Source organism: Oncorhynchus mykiss, chromosome 7, assembly GCF_013265735.2.
Source record: "Oncorhynchus mykiss isolate Arlee chromosome 7, USDA_OmykA_1.1, whole genome shotgun sequence".
Classification (NCBI taxonomy): domain Eukaryota; kingdom Metazoa; phylum Chordata; class Actinopteri; order Salmoniformes; family Salmonidae; genus Oncorhynchus; species Oncorhynchus mykiss.
In genome coordinates, this window is record NC_048571.1 from 4725912 (window position 1) to 4746658 (window position 20747).

Here is a 20747-nt window from a genome sequence, read left to right on the forward strand (position 1 = left end):
CTTTAACACAGACAGAAAGAAAGTAACAGTGTTGTTTTAATACCTATTCATAGTGGTTTTGTAGGATTATGGAATTTAATTTAGATTTAATACCATTTAAAATAGAGCTACAGTACAGTGTGACATTTCAGCTGTTTGTAATCCTGAGATGATTTTATTGATTTGATCTGAGTTCTCTCCTAGTGTGATTGGGAGTGTTTTAAGATACAAGTGTATGATTCTAGAACCCCCAGTAATGCAAGCTCTACCTCATTTTAATTGGTCAAAACCCAACTTTCACATTCTTTTTCATTCTGATTCTTTTTCACACCTTCCTAGGAAGGTGCAGAAAATATTCTACTGTAGCTGGATGCCATCTAAAAGAACCCATCCATGTTCTGAAATGGAACGACTCCCTCCAGATACATACACTGTAGTGTCCTCAGTGTAGCTGGATGCCATCTTAAAGAATCCATCCATGTTCTGAAATGGAACGAGTCCCTCCAGATACATACACTGTAGTGTCCTCAGTGTAGCTGGATGCCATCTTAAAGAATCCATCCATGTTCTGAAATGGAATGAGTCCCTCCAGATACATACACTGTAGTGTCCTCAGTGTAGTTGGATGCCATCTTAAAGAATCCATCCATGTTCTCAAATGGAATGACTCCCTCCAGATACATACACTGTAGTGTCCTCAGTGTAGCTGGATGCCATCTTAAAGAATCCATCCATGTTCTCAAATGGAATGACTCCCTCCAATCTGAATGTGTTCAGATACATACACTGTAGTGTCCTCGGCGGTTCATTAAGACAGAGAAATGAGGAAACTGGACCAGGGTGCACTACTGTTCTCCATCCTGGACAGACTAGAGTTGATCTCCTGTGTGATAATGCATTTGTTTTGTTGTGTGTTCCTTTATGGAATTGCCTGGTGTGGGGGCGTTATCAGTGTGAGATCACAGTCAATTCAATATTCCCATGTTGATTTAAAACCCAAACAGTTGAAGGTATTCTTCAGGATTATTATAGTTTCATGACAACACCTTTTTGTTTCGTTTTTGCACCATGTTTAATAGCAGCATGATCAAAGATACTGATTCATTAATCCACTGCGTCATTCATTTATAACCCTGGAGTTGTATTGTCCATCTTTTTAATAACTCATTTGTTTCACAACATATCAAATCCCACCAAATATATGCCTTACTACTGTATTATAACATGCTTTACTGTGTCTATCAATAAAGCGGTGATGTTGACTTGAGCTCCGTCCTCGTCTTTCTCTAAACACACACACCACCTCACACACACACACACCACCTCACTCACTCACACACACACACACACACACACACCACCTCACTCACTCACACACACCACCTCACTCACACACACCACCTCACTCACACACACACCACCTCACTCAGACTGTCACACACACCACCTCACTCACACACACACCACCTCACTCACACACACACACCACCTCACACACACACCACCTCACTCACACACACACCACCTCACTCACACACACACACACCACCTCACTCACACACACACCACCTCACTCAGACCGTCACACACACCACCTCACTCACACACACACACACACCACCTCACTCAGAGACCGTCTCACACACACACCACCTCACTCACAGACCGTCTCACACACACACCACCTCACTCACAGACCGTCACACACACCACCTCACTCACAAGAAAAACAAGGAATGTGTTATATCACTGTTCTTTATTCCTAAGATGTATTATATTGAACAACGGCAATATGTGACCAAAACCCCAAAGCACAGTGAAAGTTGTTTTATATAAGTCGTCTCAATCCGTCTGATTCAATTTCACCTGGAAGTGGGAAGGAAAAGATCACGTTTCAGTGGGGAGTGAATGTAAAACACTTAGCATCCATTAGACATTACTTCATGTTCTTATACCATGGCATTGTTGAATACTGGTTTCTGATTGGCTTGAAGGGCATTCTAGAGAGTAATTAGTTCCAGTGTTCAGATACTGTAAATCACTAACCGGTGCTGGAGAGAAGAGGTCTGCGAGGGAGGACCACTCCACGTCTGACTGAGTGGGTGGAGGAGATGAGGCGTACCTTGGATACCCCTGTCTGGAGCCCGTTGGTATGATCCTTGGTCCTGGTGTCATACAGACGCTCGGGGAGGATGGGTGAGACCACTCGTTAAGGAGGGGACAACAGAGACCATCGCTGCTTTCACTGAGAGAAACTTTGACCTTCGCCATTAACTGTAAAAAACAATCATGTCCTCACTTGAGCTATTCTATAACCATGCCTGCGTACTAGTGTAAGATCTCTCACTGCACAATGAAAACATCACTGAGGCGACCAACTCTATAGTAAATATTGTTATTCGTAGGGGACTATGCAAATAAAGTGTGACTAAAAGCCATTTGAGAAGGATATTAGCTAAGACGGGCAGGTAGAAGATCTCAGTCTCAGTCTTGATGTGGATGTGGTGTGAGATGTAGACCTCTCCCTCTGCAGACTCCTCCAGACCTATAGTCATGGCATACAGCTCCACCTGAAGCTCAGTCTTCATCCCAGCAGCCACCTGCAACAAAGGTCAGGGGTCAATTTAGTCATATCAGGAAGTGAAGTGAGATGTATGAATCTAAAACATCCTCAAAGAAAACAATGGGAAATGTTCAGTTTGTGTAATTGAATCAAGCTGACTACGGTAACTATCACTCTGCTCAGTAGAACTCACAGGTCCAGGGGTGTAGATGACTCTGATTCCAGTACCAGGGGACGGCTGTTTCACACTGAACCTAAAGTACAACAACACAGAACAGTCGCTGAACCCACCAGAACATAGACAGAGGAGAACACACCCTGACGACCAAGACCTTAAACCTTGTCATTTTCACTGCACCACCATCCTTGACAGACATGTCCACAAACAGCCATACTAATTGTTCATGGATGTATATCTACAGTGCCTTGCGAAAGTATTCGGCCCCCTTGAACTTTGCGACCATTTGCCACATTTCAGGCTTCAAACATAAAGATATAAAACTGTATTTTTTTTTTAAGAATCAACAACAAGTGGGACACAATCATGAAGTGGAACGACATTTATTGGATATTTCAAACTTTTTTAACTAATCAAAAACTGAGAAATTGGGCGTGCAAAATTATTCAGCCCCTTTACTTTCAGTGCAGCAAACTCTCTCCAGAAGTTCAGTGAGGATCTCTGAATGATCCAATGTTGACCTAAATGACTAATGATGATAAATACAATCCACCTGTGTGTAATCAAGTCTCCGTATAAATGCACCTGCACTGTGATAGTCTCAGAGGTCCGTCAAAAGCGCAGAGAGCATCATGAAGAACAAGGAACACACCAGGCAGGTCCGAGATACTGTTGTGAAGAAGTTTAAAGCCGGATTTGGATACAAAAAGATTTCCCAAGCTTTAAACATCCCAAGGAGCACTGTGCAAGCGATAATATTGAAATGGAAGGAGTATCAGACCACTGCAAATCTACCAAGACCTGGCCGTCCCTCTAAACTTTCAGCTCATACAAGGAGAAGACTGATCAGAGATGCAGCCAAGAGGCCCATGATCACTCTGGATGAACTGCAGAGATCTACAGCTGAGGTGGGAGACTCTGTCCATAGGACAACAATCAGTCGTATATTGCACAAATCTGGCCTTTATGGAAGAGTGGCAAGAAGAAAGCCATTTCTTAAAGATATCCATAAAAAGTGTTGTTTAAAGTTTGCCACAAGCCACCTGGGAGACACACCAAACATGTGGAAGAAGGTGCTCTGGTCAGATGAAACCAAAATTGAACTTTTTGGCAACAATGCAAAACGTTATGTTTGGCGTAAAAGCAACACAGCTCATCACCCTGAACACACCATGCCCACTGTCAAACATGGTGGTGGCAGCATCATGGTTTGGGCCTGCTTTTCTTCAGCAGGGACAGGGAAGATGGTTAAAATTGATGGGAAGATGGATGGAGCCAAATACAGGACCATTCTGGAAGAAAACCTGATGGAGTCTGCAAAAGACCTGAGACTGGGACGGAGATTTGTCTTCCAACAAGACAATGATCCAAAACATAAAAGCAAAATCTACAATGGAATGGTTCAAAAATAAACATATCCAGGTGGTAGAATGGCCAAGTCAAAGTCCAGACCTGAATCCAATCGAGAATCTGTGGAAAGAACTGAAAACTGCTGTTCACAAATGCTCTCCATCCAACCTCACTGAGCTCGAGCTGTTTTGCAAGGAGGAATGGGAAAAAATGTCAGTCTCTCGATGTGCAAAACTGATAGAGACATACCCCAAGCGACTTACAGCTGTAATCGCAGCAAAAGGTGGTGCTACAAGGGGCACCACCTTTTGGGGGGCTGAATAATTTTGCACGCCCAATTTTTCAGTTTTTGATTTGTTAAAAAAGTTTGAAATATCCAATAAATGTCGTTCCACTTCATGATTGTGTCCCACTTGTTGTTGATTCTTCACAAAAAATACAGTTTTATATCTTTATGTTTGAAGCCTGAAATGTGGCAAACGGTCACAAAGTTCAAGGGGGCCGAATACTTTCGCAAGGCACTGTATGTGTCTGGTCTGACCTGCAGGTGTGGAAGCCCACGTTCTTCATGAGCACAGGGACGCTGTAGCTGCAGCCCTCCTTTAGGGTCCCAAACTGGACCTCTGCTGGGAGGAGCTCAAACCCCCGTGGGGCGAGCTGCCCCCCCGTCACAGACACAGTCTTCACCTTCCTCCTCACCGGCTCCTCTACACACAGGAACTGAGAGCCAGACTCGTGTTAGGTCCCCGCGGTAATGCCTGGGCTCTAGCTCAGTAAGCTGCGACTTATTGAACTGGCAGGACAGATACATTAGTGTTAACTGACGTGGTTCAGTGTATTCACCTTGGACCAGAAGACTCGTGTTAGCTCCCTGGGCTACAGCCTAGGCTTTAGCTCAGCAGGATAACACCGTCTTGTGGCGTCTAGATGACCCGGGGCTACATTAAATCCATATCGTGAAAGATCCACGTTATAGCGCCACTGAAATCTGAAAGGTAATTTTCATATGCAGCGTTTCCCGTGAATGTGGGAACATTTTGCCCTTTAAATTTCAAATGGCGCTAGAGCTCAGATCTTCCATGATACAGATTATATCTAGGCCCCAGTCACACACTCCCCATATGTCCCCCAGCCCACACTCCCATCAATTCACAACATTCACACCTACAGTCACACACACCCCATATGTCCCCCAGCCCACACCACCACCAATTCACAACATTCACACCTACAGTCACACACTCCCCATATGTCCCCCAGCCCACACTCCCATCAATTCACAACATTCACACCTACAGTCACACACACCCCATATGTCCCCCAGCCCACACCACCACCAATTCACAACATTCACACCTACAGTCACACACTCCCCATATGTCCCCCAGCCCACACTCCCATCAATTCACAACATTCACACCTACAGTCACACACTTCCCATATGTACCCCAGCCCACACTCCCACCAATTCACAACATTCACACCTACAGTCACACACTCCCCATATGTACCCCAGTCCACACTCCCACCAATTCACAACATTCACACCTACAGTCACACACTCCCCATATGTCCCCCAGCCCACACTCCCATCAATTCACAACATTCACACCTACAGTCACACACTCCCCATATGTCCCCCAGCCCACACTCCCACCAATTCACAACATTCACACCTACAGTCACACACTCCCCATATGTCCCCCAGCCCACCAATTCACAACATTCACACCTACAGTCACACACTCCCCATATGTCCCCCAGCCCACACTCCCATCAATTCACAACATTCACACCTACAGTCACACACTCCCCATATGTCCCCCAGCCCACACCACCACCAATTCACAACATTCACACCTACAGTCACACACTCCCCATATGTCCCCCAGCCCACACTCCCATCAATTCACAACATTCACACCTACAGTCACACACTTCCCATATGTCCCCCAGCCCACCAATTCACAACATTCACACCTACAGTCACACACACCCCATATGTCCCCCAGCCCACACTCCCACCAATTCACAACATTCACACCTACAGTCACACACTTCCCATATGTCCCCCAGCCCACACTCCCACCAATTCACAACATTCACACCTACAGTCACACACTCCCCATATGTCCCCCAGCCCATCAATTCACAACATTCACACCTACAGTCACACACACCCCATATGTCCCCCAGCCCACACTCCCACCAATTCACAACATTCACACCTACAGTCACACACACCCCATATGTCCCCCAGCCCACACTCCCATCAATTCACAACATTCACACCTACAGTCACACACACCCCATATGTCCCCCAGCCCACACTCCCACCAATTCACAACATTCACACCTACAGTCACACACTCCCCATATGTCCCCCAGCCCACACCACCACCAATTCACAACATTCACACCTACAGTCACACACTCCCCATATGTCCCCCAGCCCACACTCCCACCAATTCACAACATTCACACCTACAGTCACACACTCCCCATATGTCCCCCAGCCCACACTCCCACCAATTCACAACATTCACACCTACAGTCACACACTCCCCACATGTCCCCCAGCCCATCAATTCACAACATTCACACCTACAGTCACAAACATTTCCTCAATCGACATATGCACCTCTCACTGGGTGGGTGAGGAACACTAGTGTGTGCACCTGTGTGTGTGCACCTGTGCGCGTGTGTATGTGTGTGTGTATATGTATGTACGTCACAGTGTGTGTGTGTGAGTGTGAGTATATGTATGTACGTCACAGTGTGTGTGTGTGTGTGTGTGTGTGTGTGTGTGTGTGTGTATATGTATGTACGTCACTGTGTGTGTGTGTGTGTGTGTGTGTGTGTGTGTGTGTGTGTTACCTGCTGGTTGGGCACGCTGAAGGGTTTGGAGCTGAGGATGGAGGCTGGCAGCTTGACTCTGTGTCTGCGTGGGTTCCCTGCCACGTCCACCTGGGTACTGCCAGGCCCAATCCCACCACCATGCTGCTGCTTCACTGTAGAGACACCATGAGAGCTGTCCCCTACAGGAGAACACACACAGATCTAGATATCAGTAACACAGTAACACATACAAGAAAGACCATGATGACTGATTTATATACAGTAGGTGTCTGCAAACTGTTGGGAAAATGGTGTTTGACCAAATAGAATTATCTTTGTCGGTTAGTCATTCAGCAGACGCTCTTCTCCAGAGCCACTTACAGTTAGTGCATTCATCTTACGATGGCTAGGTGGGACAACTTTTCAACTACCAACTTGAGTAAATGTCTGATTTTCAAGGTATTCCAGTACTTGAATTTCAGAGTGCCAAATTCAAGCACCTCGTGCAAACCCTGCCTACCAGACATGCCACCAGGGGTCTTTTCAAAGTCCCCAGGTTCAGAACAAATTCAAGCACCTCGTGCAAACCCTGCCTACCAGACATGCCACCAGGGGTCTTTTCAAAGTCCACAGATCCAGAAAAACTGATAAAGCAATACCTCACGGCACAACGCCGCAGTACATACATACTTGTTGTGTTTATGTACTGACATGTATGTGTAACTGATAGACGCACACACACACACACACTAAGGTTTTTAAATTGATGTAAATTGTAAAGTCATTTGTCTGTAATGTCTTTTTCGTTATGACTCGAACCCCAGTAAGACCAGCTGTCACCACTCTTACCCTAACACTAACCCAAGTCTAAGTCGTGTACTGAGCAGACCTGCAGTTTGAGGGGTGGGGTTGGTGGGTCTCCTAGGCAGCGCATCACTTCCTGCTGCGTGAGAGGGCGTGGGGTTCAAAGGTCGCTGGGCTGCTTCAAGAACACACACAAGAACAAATAACATGCAAAACAGGGTCACTTTCTTAATGAAGAATAAAATATCACAATACTGTATCACCCATATATCATTAGTATTGTTTTAAATGTAGCCTAGCTTTAACCTGTCTCCCGAGGGGCATCTCTGAGGTAGTTCTGGGAGTTGGGAGTGTTGGGGAATGGAGGAAGGTCCTGAGACAGAGATCTCATATCAGGGACCTGACGGGGAAACCCAGATAGTTGTTTTATATACGTACAGTAGCTGAGCTGAATACAATGTGCAATATGTTGCACAGGTTGGAGAGGCACACAGTGAAGCTAATATTAACCTCTGTACCAAACCAAACGCTAGGCTAGTAGCATTGGGAAATATTGTCTTATATTAACTACCTCTGTACCAAACCAAACGCTAGGCTAGTAGCATTGGGAAATATTGTCTTATATTAACCACCTCTGTACCAAACCAAACGCTAGGCTAGTAGCATTGGGAAATATTGTCTAGACGCTTTTTTCCAGTTGAGATGAAGTTTATAAATTGACTGGCTGGGCTGTGGGACAATGGATGTGTATTAATGAATCCAATGGAACTGTTAACAGGCATTACGTAGCTGTGCTGAATTACAATCCATTGATGAGAAAGCTGTCACCTCCGAGTACTCGAAACCTGCTCCTTTCTCTGAGTGGAAATAAGGAGGAATGATTCTGTTCCTTAGAGCCGCTCTGTAAATCTTCTCCTGGTCCAGCTCCTGTCTGAACAGTACAGCAACATTAAAACATTCATTAATAGCTGGGAAAAGATGTGAATGTCCACTATGTCAGCTCTATAATACAGAGCAGTTAGTTAGTTTCCTGTGTTGCTCTATCCTGCTCTTCCACATAGTTACCTGTGTTGCTCTATCCTGCTCTTCCACATAGTTACCTGTGTTGCTCTATCCTGCTCTTCCACATAGTTTCCTGTGTTGCTCTATCCTGCTCTTCCACATAGTTACCTGTGTTGCTCTATCCTGCTCTTCCACATAGTTTCCTGTGTTGCTCTATCCTGCTCTTCCACATAGTTACCTGTGTTGCTCTATCCTGCTCTTCCACATAGTTACCTGTGTTGCTCTATCCTGCTCTTCCGCATAATATCCTGTGCCTCTTCGCTGAAGCTGTAAAACAGGAGATTGTAATATGATGAGAAGATAATGGAAAAGGTTCAAAGCTGTCGATATTTGTGTTCATAGTTTAACTAAACCCATTAGCACAGGGAAAATAAGATAGCTACTAATCAGAGACGCATGAGAAATATGTCCTACAGATCTAAGGTCTGGTTAGTTATGATACTGATCTAAGACCAGGCTAGTTATGATACTGATCTAGGACCAGGCTAGTTATGATACTGATCTAAGACCAGGTTAGTTATGATACTGATCTAAGACCAGGCTAGTTATGATACTGATCTAAGACCAGGCTAGTTATGATACTGATCTAAGACCTGGTTAGTTATGATACTGATCTACTTAGGATACTGATCTAGGACCAGGCTACTTAGGATACTGATCTAGGACCAGGTTAGTTATAATACTGATCTAGGACCAGGTTAGTTATGATACTGATATAGGACCAGGTTAGTTATGATACAGATCTAGTTATGATACTGATCTAGGACCAAGCTAGTTATGATACTGACCTAGGACCAGGCTAGTTATGATACAGATCTAGGACCAGGCTAGTTATGATACTGATCTAGGACCAGGTTAGTTATGATACAGATGTAGTTATGATACTGACCTAAGACCAGGCTAGTTATGATACTGATCTAGGACCAGGTTAGTTATGATACTGATCTAGGACCAGGTTAGTTATGATACTGATCTAGGACCAGGCTAGTTATGATACTGATCTAAGACCAGGCTAGTTATGATACTGATCTAGGACCAGGTTAGTTATGATACTGATCTAGGACCAGGCTAGGTATGATACTGATCTAGGACCAGGCTAGTTATGATACTGATCTAGGACCAGGCTAGTTATGATACTGATCTAGGACCAGGCTAGTTAGGATACTGATCTAGGACCAGGCTAGTTCTGACTCACCTGTCTGTGTGTTTCTCTGAGAGCGAGGCCTCAGTCTGCAGGGCTGGAGTCTTCACTGCCTGGATGTACAGGGTGGCTGCATCCACTGAGGTGGAACAAACACAAACACTCCCTATTCAACTCACCATTCCTTTTCCCTTATCCAATTCATTGCTACAGCTAGGAAATAATCTCCAAGCCCCATAAAAGTGCCAGGCCAAAATGAAGGACTCACCGGGGCAGATTCTGTTCTCTATAGTGGGGTGCTCTGACTCTGGAAGTGACTGAGGAGGAAGAAATGCACATGGTGTCACACAATACTACAACACCTGAGTAACAGAATACTACAGCACCTGAGTAACAGAACACGACAGCACCCGAGTAACAGAACACGACAGCACCCGAGTAACAGAACACGACAGCACCCGAGTAACAGAACACGACAGCACCCGAGTAACAGAACACGACAGCACCCGAGTAACAGAACACTACAGCACCCGAGTAACAGAACACTACAGCACCCGAGTAACAGAACACTACAGCACCCGAGTAACAGAATACTACCGCACCCGAGTAACAGAATACTACCGCACCCGAGTAACATAATACTACAGCACCTGAGTAACAGAACACTACAGCACCTAAGTAACAGAACACTACAGCACCTGAGTAACATAATACTACAGCACCTGAGTAACAGAACACTACAGCACCTGAGTAACAGAACACTACAGCACCTGAGTAACAGAACACTACAGCACCTGAGAAACAGAACACTATGGCACCTGAGTAACATAATACTACAGCACCTGAGTAACAGAGCACTACAGCACCTGAGTAACAGAATACTACAGCACCTGAGTAACAGAACACTACGGCACCTGAGTAACAGAATACTACAGCACCTGAGTAACAGAATACTACGGCACCTGAGTAACATAATACTACAGCACCTGAGTAAAAGAATACTACGGCACCTGAGTAACAGAATACTACAGCACATGAGTAACAGAACACTACAGCACCTGAGTAACAGAACACTACGGCACCTGAGTAACAGAATACTACAGCACCTGAGTAACAGAATACTACGGCACCTGAGTAACATAATACTACAGCACCTGAGTAAAAGAATACTACGGCACCTGAGTAACAGAATACTACAGCACATGAGTAACAGAACACTACAGCACCTGAGTAACAGAACACTACGGCACCTGAGTAACAGAACACTACGGCACCTGAGTAACAGAACACTACGGCACCTGAGTAACATAATACTACAGCACTTGAGTAACAGAATACTACAGCACCTGAGTAACAGAATACTACAGCACCTGAGTAACAGTGTGTGTGTGTGTGTGTGTGTGTGTGTGTGTGTACTGACTGACCAGGACCAGTTTGAGCAGGTCAGCAGCGTGGATCTTCTCCTCCTCAGTACGAGGGTCATTCAGCTGCATCTTCTCTGTCAGGTTCTCTCTCTGGATAACCTGCTCCATGTACTCCTACAATACCAGGTACAGGAGGAGGACCAGGTACAGGAGGAGAACCAGGTACAGGAGGAGGACAACATGTTGAGACAGGACCAGGTACAGGAGGAGAACCAGGTACAGGAGGAGAACCAGGTACAGGAGGAGGAGGACCACATGTTGAGACAGGTCCAGGTACAGGAGGAGGCCCAGGTACAGGAGGAGAACCAGGTACAGGAGGAGGAGGACCACATGTTGAGACAGGACCAGGTACAGGAGGAGGACCAGGTACAGGAGGAGGACCAGGTACAGGAGGAGAACCAGGTACAGGAGGAGGACCAGGTACAGGAGGAGGAGGACCACATGTTGAGACAGGACCAGGTACAGGAGGAGAACCAGGTACAGGAGGAGGACCAGGTACAGGAGGAGGACCACATGTTGAGGCAGGACCAGGTAGAGGAGGAGGACCAGGTACAGGAGGATGACCAGGTACAGGAGGAGGACCACATGTTGACACAGGACCAGGTATAGGAGGAGGACCAGGTACAGGAGGAGGACCAGGTACAGGAGGAGGACCAGGTACAGGAGGAGGAGGACCACATGTTGACATACAGATTACACCGCATACCAAACACATGTTGACATACAGATTACACTGCATACCAAACACATGCATGTTATGATAGAACATCTATATTAAGGTAGCCTAGCAGTTAGTGCATTGGGTCAGTTACTGAAAGGTCTCTGGTTCGAATCCCTGAGCTGACAAGGTGACAAAAAACTGCAGCTGTGCTCTTGAGTAAGGCACTTAACCCTAATTGTCTCAGGGGGAGTTGGGATATGCAACAAAACAGATCTCCAATTCACATGTGTATAATACACACTGGTACATGTGTGAAAAAGGACAAATATAATCCCCCACCAAATGCTGATTATTATTATGGCCAGACATGGGACTGTATCTGCTGGTACACTGGGTTAAGGCTGCTGTAATGGAGACTGCCTTGTAGAATACACACAGGACAGTGAGATGAGCTGCAGAGCTGCACCTTGAGGCGAGTCTCCAGAGTCCTGCGGAGCTGTCTGCTGACTGGCTGGTACTGGAGCAGCTGTCGGACCTCCAGGGTATCCGGACAGCTCAGCACGGGCCTGCAGGCCTCAGAAACAGGCTTCTCTCTCAGGGTCAGACCCCGGCCCAAGGTGGTCCCGAACAGAGGACCTGGAGTCTTCCTCTGGGGCGGGGTTACAGTAGATGTTTAAAGAATGTTTTTAGGGGATAAAGTAGATTTATTTATTTATTTACATTTTAAGGTATCATCAAACCCTATGACTAAAGTGTGTTTTGACCATGTATAAATGACCTTAAATTCAAGTGCACGTGAAAACTAGCATGATTTGCTAATACATTATGCGTCTATTTCAACTGCATTTTCTCTTAGATTTTCTCAGTCTACCTCTACTGAGGGGAAGTTGTCCCAGCGACGGGACTTGAGGTTGGTGGGGATGATGTCCTTGTTTTGTTTCTGCATGACCCATCTGGACCACACGTCCTGACGAGAGGGTCTCAGCACCGCTATACCCAGCACACCTGCAGGACAGGGAGGAGACCACAGACGTGTCTATGGGTAGACCAGGAGGAAACACAGGTCTATGGAGGTAGAGTAATGGACAGAATCCTACCCTGCAGGACAGGGAGGAGACCACAGACGTGTCTATGGGTAGACCAGGAGGAAACACAGGTCTACGGAGGTAGAGTAATGGACAGAATCCTACCCTGCAGGACAGGGAGGAGACCACAGACGTGTCTATGGGTAGACCAGGAGGAAACACAGGTCTATGGAGGTAGAGTAATGAACAGAATCCTACCCTGCAGGTCAGGGAGGAGACCACAGACGTGTCTATGGGTAGACCAGGAGGAAACACAGGTCTACGGAGGTAGAGTAATGGACAGAATCCTACCCTGCAGGACAGGGAGGAGACCACAGACGTGTCTATGGGTAGACCAGGAGGAAACACAGGTCTATGGAGGTAGAGTAATGAACAGAATCCTACCCTGCAGGTCAGGGAGGAGACCACAGACGTGTCTATGGGTAGACCAGGAGGAAACACAGGTCTATGGAGGTAGAGTAATGAACAGAATCCTACCCTGTAGTCTGGGAGGAGACCACAGACGTGTCTATGGGTAGACCAGGAGGAAACACAGGTCTACGGAGGTAGAGTAATGAACAGAATCCTACCCTGTAGGTCTGGGAGGAGACCACAGACGTGTCTATGGGTAGACCAGGAGGAAACACAGGTCTATGGAGGTAGAGTAATGAACAGAATCCTACCCTGCAGGTCAGGGAGGAGACCACAGACGTGTCTATGGGTAGACCAGGAGGAAACACAGGTCTACGGAGGTAGAGTAATGGACAGAATCCTACCCTGCAGGACAGGGAGGAGACCACAGACGTGTCTATGGGTAGACCAGGAGGAAACACAGGTCTATGGAGGTAGAGTAATGAACAGAATCCTACCCTGCAGGTCAGGGAGGAGACCACAGACATGTCTATGGGTAGACCAGGAGGAAACACAGGTCTATGGAGGTAGAGTAATGAACAGAATCCTACCCTGTAGGTCAGGGAGGAGACCACAGACGTGTCTATGGGTAGACCAGGAGGAAACACAGGTCTATGGAGGTAGAGTAATGAACAGAATCCTACCCTGTAGGTCTGGGAGGAGACCACAGACGTGTCTATGGGTAGACCAGGAGGAAACACAGGTCTATGGAGGTAGAGTAATGAACAGAATCCTACCCTGTAGGTCTGGGAGGAGACCACAGACGTGTCTATGGGTAGACCAGGAGGAAACACAGGTCTATGGAGGTAGAGTAATGAACAGAATCCTACCCTGTAGGTCTGGGAGGAGACCACAGACGTGTCTATGGGTAGACCAGGAGGAAACACAGGTCTATGGAGGTAGAGTAATGAACAGAATCCTACCCTGTAGGTCTGGGAGGAGACCACAGACGTGTCTATGGGTAGACCAGGAGGAAACACAGGTCTATGGAGGTAGAGTAATGGACAGAATCCTACCCTGCAGGACAGGGAGGAGACCACAGACGTGTCTATGGGTAGACCAGGAGGAAACACAGGTCTATGGAGGTAGAGTAATGAACAGAATCCTACCCTGTAGGTCAGGGAGGAGACCACAGACGTGTCTATGGGTAGACCAGGAGGAACACAGGTCTATGGAGGTAGAGTAATGAACAGAATCCTACCCTGTAGGTCTGGGAGGAGACCACAGACGTGTCTATGGGTAGACCAGGAGGAAACACAGGTCTATGGAGGTAGGGTAATGAACAGAATCCTACCCTGCAGGTCAGGGAGGAGACCACAGACGTGTCTATGGGTAGACCAGGAGGAACACAGGTCTATGGAGGTAGAGTAATGGACAGAATCCTACCCTGTAGGTCTGGGAGGAGACCACAGGCGTGTCTATGGGTAGACCAGTAGGAAACACAGGTCTATGGAGGTAGAGTAATGAACAGAATCCTACCCTGTAGGTCTGGGAGGGGTTCTTTAAGCAGGGCGACAGCAGGGTCAGAGTAGTCCTCATACAAACGTTCCTCTACTGTCTGAGAGTGCAGCAGCTCTGTGCCTGAACCGTCCTCATGGGCCATGAACAACCTGGGAGTTTATTATGGATATAGAGAATGAGAGAGTACCCATCATGCTTCAGCCCAGCTTGAACACTAGAAGGGTTAAAAGGTGCCTAACTGGGGGACATTGGAATGAAAAAGGAGTCACACTGTACAGATGAGGAGCAGAGTTACTGAAGCCTACCTGGGAATGTGGACTTTACGTCCAATAGGATGCTTGGCCAGCTCTCTCTCTTCTGGCAGTCCTCCCTCCTCCTCCTCCTCCTCCTCCTCCTCCACTCTGCTGTCCAGAGGGCTAGAGATCTCCACTGATGCCTGGCCATCCTTTATCACCTCCACACAGCACCATTTGATACACTGTCACTATAACTCCACCATGCCCTACACATGCACTACACATGCCCTACACATGCCCTAGGAATCCTACAGTGATGTTTCCTAATTCATTTTGTCAAACAAGTTTCCAAAATGAAAATTCCCGCGGCTGGCAGAGTTCAGTGTATCGTACGATAATCCTCTGAACACTTGGCCTGATGGGAAAACAAACTGTCTGGAATCTCGCCCTATTCCTTATATAGTGCTCAAGTTATGGTCAGCGCCTTATGCCCTGGTCCCAGATCTGTTTGGGCTGTCTTGCCAACTCCTATGGTCATCATCAAGCCAAATGGCAAGACAACACAAACAGATCTGGGACCAGACTATAAGAAGGGAACAGGGGTGTCATACAGAGCCGACCCACCTGGAAGAGGTTCCCGTGGTGGTCTGTGACCTCACACAGTGTGTCTGAGGTGGAGGTGTGGTTCATCCTGTAGCTGCCTGGCTGCTCTCTGGGACTCCAGCTGGCCAGACTCAGGGTTGGGCTGTGTTCAGGGTCTGACGTGTACACACAACTACCGTCCTGGTTGATGAACAGCAGACCTACACTGGACGGGTACACCTAGAGGTCACACGGGGACACGGAGAGTCACCCAGAATGAATATAGAACCTCAGAACACAGTCATTTGCTCGACTCATGAAAGGAAGCGTGGATCTCCTCCTCCGATGCTCTCCACGTTATGAGGAGAAGGTGGGAAGACAACGGGAGGAATGGAGGAAGGACTAGTAACATTCACCCCCGGTTTCTCTTACTTGGTACGCTCCGTCGCAGGTGGCGGTGACGACGCTCCCGTCTCCAAAGAACACGTTGCAGGACCTGCCCTCGCCGAACATGGTTACCGTGGCAAACCCCAGGCGCTCCACCATCACCACCTTCTCCTTATGACACACACTGCTGGACCTCTCCCCTGGTAACACAACGTAGACATTATCACACCATCACCACCTTCTCCTTATGACACACACTGCTGGACCTCTCCCCTGGTAACACAACGTCTACATTATCACACCATCACCACCTTCTCCTTATGACACACACTGCTGGACCTCTCCCCTGGTAACACAACGTAGACATTATCACACCATCACCACCTTCTCCTTATGACACACACTGCTGGACCTCTCCCCTGGTAACACAACGTCTACATTATCACACCATCACCACCTTCTCCTTATGACACACACTGCTGGACCTCTCCCCTGGTAACACAACGTCTACATTATCACACCATCACCACCTTCTCCTTATGACACACACTGCTGGACCTCTCCCCTGGTAACACAACGTAGACATTATCACACCATCACCACCTTCTCCTTATGACACCCACTGCTGGACCTCTCCCCTGGTAACACAACGTAGACATTATCACACCATCACCACCTTCTCCCTATGACACACACTGCTGGACCTCTTCCCTGGTAACACAACGTCTACATTATCACACTTCACCACCTTCTCCTTATGACACCCACTGCTGGACCTCTCCCCTGGTAACACAACTTAGACATTATCACACCATCACCACCTTCTCCTTATGACACACACTGCTGGACCTCTCCCCTGGTAACACAACGTAGACATTATCACACCATCACCACCTTCTCCTTATGACACACACTGCTGGACCTCTCCCCTGGTAACACAACGTAGACATTATCACACCATCACCACCTTCTCCTTATGACACACACTGCTGGACCTCTCCCCTGGTAACACAACGTAGACATTATCACACCATCACCACCTTCCCCTTATGACACACACTGCTGGACCTCTCCCCTGGTAACACAACGTCTACATTATCACACCATCACCACCTTCTCCTTATGACACACACTGCTGGACCTCTCCCCTGGTAACACAACGTAGACATTATCACACCATCACCACCTTCTCCTTATGACACCCACTGCTGGACCTCTCCCCTGGTAACACAACGTCTACATTATCACACCATCACCACCTTCTCCTTATGACACCCACTGCTGGACCTCTCCCCTGGTAACACAACGTAGACATTATCACACCATCACCACCTTCTCCTTATGACACACACTGCTGGACCTCTCCCCTGGTAACACAACGTAGACATTATCACACCATCACCACCTTCTCCCTATGACACACACTGCTGGACCTCTCCCCTGGTAACACAACGTCTACATTATCACACCATCACCACCTTCTCCTTATGACACACACTGCTGGACCTCTCCCCTGGTAACACAACGTCTACATTATCACACCATCACCACCTTCTCCTTATGACACACACTGCTGGACCTCTCCCCTGGTAACACAACGTCTACATTATCACACCATCACCACCTTCTCCTTATGACACCCACTGCTGGACCTCTCCCCTGGTAACACAACGTAGACATTATCACACCATCACCACCTTCTCCTTATGACACCCACTGCTGGACCTCTCCCCTGGTAACACAACTTAGACATTATCACACCATCACCACCTTCTCCTTATGACACACACTGCTGGACCTCTCCCCTGGTAACACAACGTAGACATTATCACACCATCACCACCTTCTCCTTATGACACCCACTGCTGGACCTCTCCCCTGGTAACACAACTTAGACATTATCACACCATCACCACCTTCTCCTTATGACACCCACTGCTGGACCTCTCCCCTGGTAACACAACGTCTACATTATCACACCATGAACCATCCTTCCTACACACACTGTTGTCTCTGTCCTGGTAACACAACGTAGACATTATCACACCATGAACTATCCTTCCTACACACTGTTGTCTCTGTCCTGGTAACACAACGTAGACATTATCACACCATGAACCATCCTTCCTACACACTGTTGTCTCTGTCCTGGTAACACAACATAGACATTATCACACCATGAACCATCCTTCCTACACACTGTTGTCTCTGTCCTGGTAACACAACGTAGACATTATCACACCATGAACCATCCTTCCTACACACTGTTGTCTCTGTCCTGGTAACACAACGTAGACATTATCACACCATGAACCATCCTTCCCACACACTGTTGTCTCTGTCCTGGTAACACAACATAGACATTATCACACCATGAACCATCCTTCCTACACACACTGTTGTCTCTGTCCTGGTAACACAACGTAGACATTATCACACCATGAACCATCCTTCCTACACACACTGTTGTCTCTGTCCTGGTAACACAACGTAGACATTATCACACCATGAACCATCCTTCCTACACACACTGTTGTCTCTGTCCTGGTAACACAACGTAGACATTATCACACCATGAACCATCCTTCCTACACACACTGCTGGACCTCTCCCCTGGTAACACAACGTAGACATTATCACACCATGAACCATCCTTCCTACACACTGTTGTCTCTGTCCTGGTAACACAGCGTAGACATTATCACACCATGAACCATCCTTCCTACACACACTGTTGTCTCTGTCCTGGTAACACAACGTAGACATTATCACACCATGAACCATCCTTCCCACACACTGTTGTCTCTGTCCTGGTAACACAACGTAGACATTATCACACCATGAACCATCCTTCCTACACACTGTTGTCTCTGTCCTGGTAACACAACATAGACATTATCACACCATCACCACCTTCTCCTTATGACACCCACTGCTGGACCTCTCCCCTGGTAACACAACGTAGACATTATCACACCATGAACCATCCTTCCCACACACTGTTGTCTCTGTCCTGGTAACACAACATAGACATTATCATACCATGAACCATCCTTCCTACACACTGTTGTCTCTGTCCTGGTAACACAACGTAGACATTATCACACCATGAACCATCCTTCCTACACACTGTTGTCTCTGTCCTGGTAACACAACGTAGACATTATCACACCATGAACCATCCTTCCTACACACTGTTGTCTCTGTCCTGGTAACACAACGTAGACATTATCACACCATGAACCATCCTTCCTACACACACTGTTGTCTCTGTCCTGGTAACACAACGCAGACATTATCACACCATGAACCATCCTTCCTACACACACTGTTGTCTCTGTCCTGGTAACACAACGTAGACATTATCACACCATGAACCATCCTTCCTACACACTGTTGTCTCTGTCCTGGTAACACAACGTAGACATTATCACACCATGAACCATCCTTCCTACACACACTGTTGTCTCTGTCCTGGTAACACAACGTAGACATTATCACACCATGAACCATCCTTCCTACACACACTGTTGTCTCTGTCCTGGTAACACAACGTAGACATTATCACACCATGAACCATCCTTCCTACACACTGTTGTCTCTGTCCTGGTAACACATAATATACACTACTAATGTATTAGACAAGTTAGTAGTATAGCCTTTAACCTGTATCAGACCAGGTAGTAGTTAGTAGGATAGCCTTTAACCTGTATCAGACCAGGTAGTAGTTAGTAGTATAGCCTTTAACCTGTATCAGACCAGGTACTAGTTAGTAGTATAGCCTTTAACCTGTATCAGATCAGGTTATAGTTAGTAGTATAGCCTTTAACCTGTATCCGACCAGGTAGTAGTTAGTAGTATAGCCTTTAACCTGTTTCAGACCAGGTAGTAGTTAGTAGGATAGCCTTTAACCTGTATCCGACCAGGTAGTAGTTAGTAGTATAGCCTTTAACCTGTATCAGACCAGGTAGTAGTTAGTAGGATAGCCTTTAACCTGTATCCGACCAGGTAGTAGTTAGTAGTATAGCCTTTAACCTGTATCCGACCAGGTAGTAGTTAGTAGTATAGCCTTTAACCTGTATCAGACCAGGTAGTAGTTAGTAGTATAGCCTTTAACCTGTATCAGACCAGGTAGTAGTTAGTAGTATAGCCTTTAACCTGTATCAGACCAGGTAGTAGTTAGTAGTATAGCCTTTAACCTGTATCAGACCAGGTAGTAGTTAGTAGGATAGCCTTTAACCTGTATCAGACCAGGTAGTAGTTAGTAGGATAGCCTTTAACCTGTATCAGACCAGGTAGTAGTTAGTAGTATAGCCTTTAACCTGTATCAGACCAGGTAGTAGTTAGTAGGATAGCCTTTAACCTGTATCAGACCAGGTAGTAGTTAGTAGTATAGCCTTTAACCTGTATCAGACCAGGTAGTAGTTAGTAGTATAGCCTTTAACCTGTATCCGACCAGGTAGTAGTTAGTAGGATAGCCTTTAACCTGTATCAGACCAGGTAGTAGTTAGTAGTATAGCCTTTAACCTGTATCAGACCCGGTAGTAGTTAGTAGTATAGCCTTTAACCTGTATCAGACCAGGTAGTAGTTAGTAGGATAGCCTTT

General features: G+C 46.7%; 1 protein-coding gene across 1 annotated transcript in view; it reads right to left on the reverse strand.

Annotated features, from left to right (window-relative positions):
* Positions 1-1718: 1718 nt before the first annotated feature.
* The window catches only part of LOC110519049 (sperm-associated antigen 17), a 43170-nt gene continuing 24141 nt past the window's right edge, over positions 1719-20747 (reverse strand). Inside the window, exons 27-45 of the mRNA XM_036984387.1 lie at positions 16187-16341; positions 15797-15994; positions 15242-15390; positions 14955-15085; positions 12872-13005; positions 12467-12649; positions 11340-11453; positions 10184-10232; positions 9970-10054; positions 8988-9041; positions 8541-8643; positions 8019-8112; positions 7798-7890; positions 6948-7108; positions 4612-4790; positions 2736-2796; positions 2432-2579; positions 2026-2175; positions 1719-1845 (exon numbers count right to left, since the gene is read on the reverse strand). Of these exons, the coding sequence (XP_036840282.1) occupies positions 1808-1845; positions 2026-2175; positions 2432-2579; positions 2736-2796; positions 4612-4790; positions 6948-7108; positions 7798-7890; positions 8019-8112; positions 8541-8643; positions 8988-9041; positions 9970-10054; positions 10184-10232; positions 11340-11453; positions 12467-12649; positions 12872-13005; positions 14955-15085; positions 15242-15390; positions 15797-15994; positions 16187-16341 (2279 nt within the window). The 3' untranslated portion in view covers positions 1719-1807. The remainder of the gene's footprint in view (positions 1846-2025; positions 2176-2431; positions 2580-2735; positions 2797-4611; positions 4791-6947; positions 7109-7797; positions 7891-8018; positions 8113-8540; positions 8644-8987; positions 9042-9969; positions 10055-10183; positions 10233-11339; positions 11454-12466; positions 12650-12871; positions 13006-14954; positions 15086-15241; positions 15391-15796; positions 15995-16186; positions 16342-20747) is intronic.